The 6,481-nt window shown below is 31.7% G+C and overlaps 1 protein-coding gene across 1 annotated transcript in view; it reads left to right on the forward strand.

Annotated features, from left to right (window-relative positions):
* LOC108753759 (small conductance calcium-activated potassium channel protein) overlaps positions 1-6,481 on the forward strand; it is a 200,423-nt gene that overhangs the window by 174,302 nt on the left and 19,640 nt on the right. The window contains exon 7 of the mRNA XM_018495640.1: positions 3,363-3,458. Within this exon, the coding sequence (XP_018351142.1) occupies positions 3,363-3,458 (96 nt within the window). The remainder of the gene's footprint in view (positions 1-3,362; positions 3,459-6,481) is intronic.

Raw genomic sequence — 6,481 nt, forward strand, 5'->3', positions numbered from 1 at the left:
AGTGATTACGCGAGTGGCTCGTAATAAGATCATTTAAGTTTAAATACAATACATTTCGCACACAAACGAGTATTGTTTCTGAGATTCGTAATAAAAGGAAATTTCGCAAAGAACAACTAACATTCAGACTGGCTCCCTACGTTTCTTGCAAACCCTTAATCTCTTTCTAGGTTACATAGCGAGAAGAGGCTTTACCCAGCCAGAGAGCTTGTCGTCGTTCTTCCGGAAAGCAGCTAGTTATTGGGATCCACAATTCATCGAAAATCTCGTAAACCGCTCTCATGCCAACACTGAGTAAACTATGCATGTGTGTAACCATGCAAGAAACATTAGAGCTACTCTCTGAAGAGCTATCTTCTCATTACAGATCCTAGGCATTAACGAGAATGGCAGTTATCCCAACACAGTTCCCCAATCACAAATTATCAAAATTAAATGAAAACAGGGTTAGTAAAGCATTTAGCGCAGACGAGAGAGAGAGAGAGAGAGAGAAAATTGTATTATATAAAATAATAAGACAACGTAACACATAAAAATAGATCGTACGTTTCAGTTCAAATTTAACAAATTTGTAACAAACAGAGATGTAATTCGTCGAAGATTTCATCTCACGCTGAGAAATTATCTGCAATAATTTGTTTTCCAATCATTTTCTGGGTCTCGCTTCAAGCGAATTTTAATCAAGCCTTACAGTTACCGAGATACTTTTATATTTGACTAAAACAAGTTTCGAATGAGTTTTGGTGAAAGAACTACCAGATGAAAGGAGCGAACGAACTCTAGACTTTTAAACTCGGGCGAACATCTCAGATGAGCTTAGACTTGCCCGTCGTTGTGTACCGCGAGATTACGTTATGTGGTGTACGCAGACAAAGCGAGTGCATCCGACGATGCACATGCGGAAATTACGCTACGTGACTCTCGAGAGGCTGGAAATAACGTGCCACCACTATTAACGAAACCTAAAAACGTCGCGAATGACGTTAAGAATGACGTATCTCGTCAGGAATTAACTTTCTTAAATTTTGGGTTAAAAACTTAAACAGGACTCTTCATGTTCAAAGTACATTTTTTGTACATCTGAAGAGGGCCTAAATATAATTGAAACATGTATTGTACTCTGTAGTATTGTATTCTGTAGCGTTTTAATTTTCCTATTTTCTGCAATTCTTGTTTGTTATATCTATTTTCAATTATGCTTATATTAAACGAATAATGGAGATTTTTTATGTTTTCTGACTCTTATTAGCTTTTATATCATGTTGTCGTACTTTAAATTTTGGGAATGTCAGAAAACCATGGTAAATTCAGGAAGATCGTGAGATTTATAACACACGTGGCACGTCACGTTGGAATTTTAACGTGATATCATAATTTCTTCTCCCCCTTATCCGGATGTGACGACGAAAAAGTTAACACGATTGGTGACGCGAGAAAATATTTTAAGAGTATTTTTATTTTCTTCTTAATTTTGTTTAAGAGTGCATGTGATTACTTGTACGTAATGTTACCTCCTTCTATTGGAAAAGTAGAACATTTATTTATACGTCGAAATTAATCTCTTTGATTATTATTTATTCAATTTCTGAACAACTTTTCAGTTCCTAGTTGTATATTTTATTAAGGAATTAAATATGTAATAGGATGTCATAAAATACGCGACTCCAAATACTATAGCAAGAAAGTTTTCGGAACAGTCGTGTCAATTCAAAGAAACTAAAATTGACTGTCGCCTAATCTCGACTCATTTTGATCAATCTTACCCTTTGTTTTTTAAAAAGCAATTTTATTTGCTATCTTTGTTACAATAATAATTAATTAACTACAGAAAAAATTAATTAGTATACCATTTTCTACAATTACAAGGAAATTGCCATTAGTAATGTCAAAAATTGATCAAACAAAAAGGAGATAAAAGAAATTTACTCACCAACTTTATTTTCTTAAAACTCGTAAATAATATACATGGCGTCAAACTATTTTACATACAATTTAATATTATTGTATATTAGCAAAATACAGTAAAAAGAAGAGAACCAGTCTCATCAATTCCAATTAACTTGGTCAGTCGATTTTAGTATTGTCAACTGTAAAGCTGAAAGTATAAATTTCTGATAACTATGAAAAACGATGTGGCATTAAAACAATTAAAACAATTAATTTTACGTACTTTCATTTACGTACCATACGAATGCGGCAATAATAATCATTATTTAATTGTTCCTGGTTTTTTACAGTGCCAGGAAATTATGTTTTCAGTTTTGCAGTTAGCAAACTGAAATTGAATTAATTAAGTTAATCAGAGTTGATGAGACTGGCCCAATGCTCTGCCATATCCTGATTGAATTATAAAATTTTAAAACTTAATTAAATTTTAAAACTTAAGAATTATAAACTTTTTAAAAATTAACTCTCCATAACAATCGATCCCAGTTTTTCTTAACATCTAGCAAAGAAATATTGAAGTATTGATTTTTTTTATAATATAACTTACGAAAAGATATAGGTATTTAACATGTCCTAAAATTATCAGCTATGGTAATTAATAGCGATGCCTTTATTCAATGTTTCGATGTTTATTGTGCTGTTTTTTACACGTGATACATTTCCGTCGAGATCAAAAGGATAAATGGCGCTCGAAATACCGTAAGAATTTGTAGCAGTGTATACATATGCGTAGCAATTTAAAGCGCATTTAAAGCAATGCATTTTATTGCAATATTCCGAGTTTCTCCCTAGGATATTTGTAGGATGAAAATATTCAATTTTTTTTTAATGTTCTTTTTATGGCGATACTTTTTACGATCATTAAAGATGTTTGCGCCTTTGCTGGTCAAGTCGTAAATTGAACGTCGTTGTTAGAAGCCCCACACTTGACTTTTACGATGCGGCAACAAGCAATTTTACAAAGTTGTATGCATATTTCATTATTTCGTCTAAGAAGTGAGCAATCAACCATAAAACTGAAGTTTGATGTTTCTACGGTTAATTGTTGAAGCTTAACAATTAATTTATTGATGCTTTTGAGCTATTTTTATTAATTTATAATTCAATGGTAAAACATTAAAAGTAACGATCGTTTATCTCAATTTATCTCTCAATCGACAGAAAATAATTTTTTAAACACATATTTCTACTATAGAAATTTATGCAAATTTTTCTTTTTTAAATTAATAAAAGAAATATTTTAATATTTTATATAAGAATCAACAAATGTCTCGTAAAATATTTTTATTCGTATAATTAATTGTAAATATAGAAATAAATGTTATATGAAAAATAAATAAATATATAGAATTAAAATATCTTTTTTATTATTTTTTATGTATAATATTTATATACAAAAATGTTTTATGTTTCAGGCCTCGTTTTTCTCGACAGCACTGAAAACCCTGATCTCTGTGTCTACTGTGATACTGCTTGGCCTCATATTTGCTTACCATGCCTTAGAAGTTCAGGTATATATGATACATCTCTTACGGTATGATAAGTGAATATTTGAATAAAATAAAGAAAGCTTGAAAAGTTTGAACAGAAAATCGGATCGCACCTCTTCCAACTATTTAGGAGATATATAAGTTGTTATCGTCATTATTGACTTTTACTCATTCGCACGATGATTGTCCCTTTTTCAACAAAATTGAGTTTGAAAGATGGACAATATGTTTTCCAGTCTTTTTAAATTTATGTATCAAATGTTCTTTACAAAATGCATTATTGTTACTTGTTTCTATTAGAATATTTTTACACTAAAGGATTATTATTATATATATATTCATACATAAATTGCTCATACATATAAATTACTAAAGACATAAATATAAATTACTGGCGACTCTAAATGACTACAAATAATCGGAAATAAAATAAATTTCCGGAATTGAAAAGAAAAAACTAAAAGGTGTTCCACGCGCACATTACTATTATTAAAATCCTCTTTTATGCTAAAGAATTTTTTTTATTATTTATAATACTTTTATAAATGGCTAGAAGCGTAGATATAAATTACCAGCGATTCTAAATAGCTAGAAATAATTGGGAATAAAATAAATCCGGAATTGGGAGGCGTAATTCGCAGCGGCGAATCGGTTTTTGCGTTTCGGAGGCCGAGAGCGACATTACGCCCGAGTAATTATGGAATTTTAACGGTACAACCAACCATCATGCCGGTCCGGCCAAAATCGCGGATAAATCAATGCAACACGGAGCTAATCGAAACGCCATCATGAACGCGATTTCACAGATATGCGAGTGTTAATGCGGCACTAATAAAAGGCCAATTACGTTGCGCACGCAGTCAAATTTTATCTATTCGACGCACAACGCGACGTCATCGATCGCCGATTATTTATACGTTATCCGGGACCTCTGTCTTCAAATCATTGAACCGTGAACTCCGAGTAAGCGACGACGTATTTGTGGAGTGAATAAATGTGTAAACTTTGTCCTTTTCAATCAATAAAAAAAACGTCTCGCAAACTTAAGTGACTTGAAAATTCATAATGGGATACTCGCCAAGAAAGCTGCTGTTTATTACGGAATATTCATTTTTGTCAGCTCTACTAACGGGAAATTTTTACGTAAACTGCAGATAAATTGCTTTTTTATTGTCGTTTTAAAATAAAAATTTCAACTTGTTACTCTTCAGACATAACACAAAAAACGTTCTAGTCGTCCGTAATATTTCACTGCATGACGTTATAAGCATATTATAAATATAAAATATAAATTATATTATATGATAAATATTATATTTATGTTATACACTTTCAGAAAAAAAATATAATGATAACAATAAAGATGATAGTATAAGTTTTATTTTAATTATATATATATATATATATATATACATAAATGTAATAAACTATTTTATAGTTACAATGACTATACAAAATGATCTATTCAACTATGTGCGTACATTAATTCTACATATAGACCTTCTATAGTTGTCATCTTTACAGTTACTATATTACTGTGTTTTTGTGTCTGAATGTACTATCACTTATATTTATACGTATATAATATATCTATTTTTTCATTATAAATATAATATATACTGTTAAAAATAAAATGTTAATTTTAACTTAAAAAACATATAATGAACTTTTGAGACATGCAAAAATGTAAAAATTGACAAATTAACAAATGTTAATTTTAACATTTTTGCATATCTCTCAGAAAGCCCACTATATATTTATTTTTAATTTAAAATTAACATTTTATTTTTAACAATGTACATATAATATCTTGAAAATGTAAGGCGAGAAAAAATTCTCAACTCAGTTATGTCGAATTAAAAGATAATCTAACGTGACAATGACATCAGAAAATAATGACGGGTTTAGGGTAAAGGGAAAACCTTTTCATTACTATATCCGGGAAGAAAGAAGTCTTTTTGCTAAGCTCTCGGTTCACTCCCGACCAGGTCGGAACTCGTTTTAATGAGATACCTATGGCTGGCACCGAAGCGAGCTTCGCAAAATCGTGCAAAGCTTGGATTGGCTCGAACGTTTAAGCGTCAACTCAAATATTGACCGTCTTTCAAGTCGCCGTAAGATATCCGTTATTCATCGAGTATTTTGCAAGAAAGTAGGTGTGTGACTTAGATATTCGATTTCTCGAGCAGCTCCGAACGAGCGGTTTCGTATAAACATAAACTTCACGTTAGCGCGAGGGTGTAGAATTTTAAAAATCTTGGAGAAAGGCAATGCATCGCGAGTCGTTTTATATTTCAGAAAGAGATTTTCCGAAGATTTTTTAGTAACTTTTCTGTTTTTATGCGCGTCTATTCTTTCACACACACACACACACACACACACACACAGTGGATAGTCTTTCGATAAAATTATTGATACAAATTTAATTTATAGAATATAAAGATATAAATTATTCACAAAATTTAAATTCTTCTTCTATTTTAGCAGATTACTTATAATTTTGCAATACAAATGCAAAATTGAAACATTTATATTTTCTTCTTTTATATAGATACGTATAATATATACATCAATTGGATTTGTGTGTGTGTGTGTGTGTGTGTGTGTGAAAAAATATTTATCAATTTTTTATGAATAAAAAATAAATTTTAATGTGTCAGTGTAAATGGTTTATGTTCTAGCAAGCTCACATTGTTGTTTTATGCCAATTTTACTTCGGATTAATTTTAAACGCAGTGAATCAGCCAGGGTCTGACCACACTCATCACGAGTGTGTTTCTGGGGAATGTCGAAGCCAGTCGCAACGTGAACAAAAAGAAAGACGATATCTACCAACATTCCTCGCGTATCCCAAAACGGATAATTTTGGCTCAATGTGCTGGAAAAACGCTTTCGTCAGGCTGGTAGTCGTTACGCGATGCAATTTCGCCGCGATATATTGTGGCTCCGATATTGCCGTGTCTCTGCAATTCGAGGAGAATCAATGTGGCGACATTTCGGGACCGAAGCAAATCTCTCGCGTTTCTGCTTTCCCCCCCCCCCCC

The sequence above is a fragment of the Trachymyrmex septentrionalis genome, unplaced genomic scaffold (assembly GCF_001594115.1).
Source record: "Trachymyrmex septentrionalis isolate Tsep2-gDNA-1 unplaced genomic scaffold, Tsep1.0 scaffold114, whole genome shotgun sequence".
Taxonomy (NCBI): Eukaryota; Metazoa; Arthropoda; class Insecta; order Hymenoptera; family Formicidae; genus Trachymyrmex; species Trachymyrmex septentrionalis.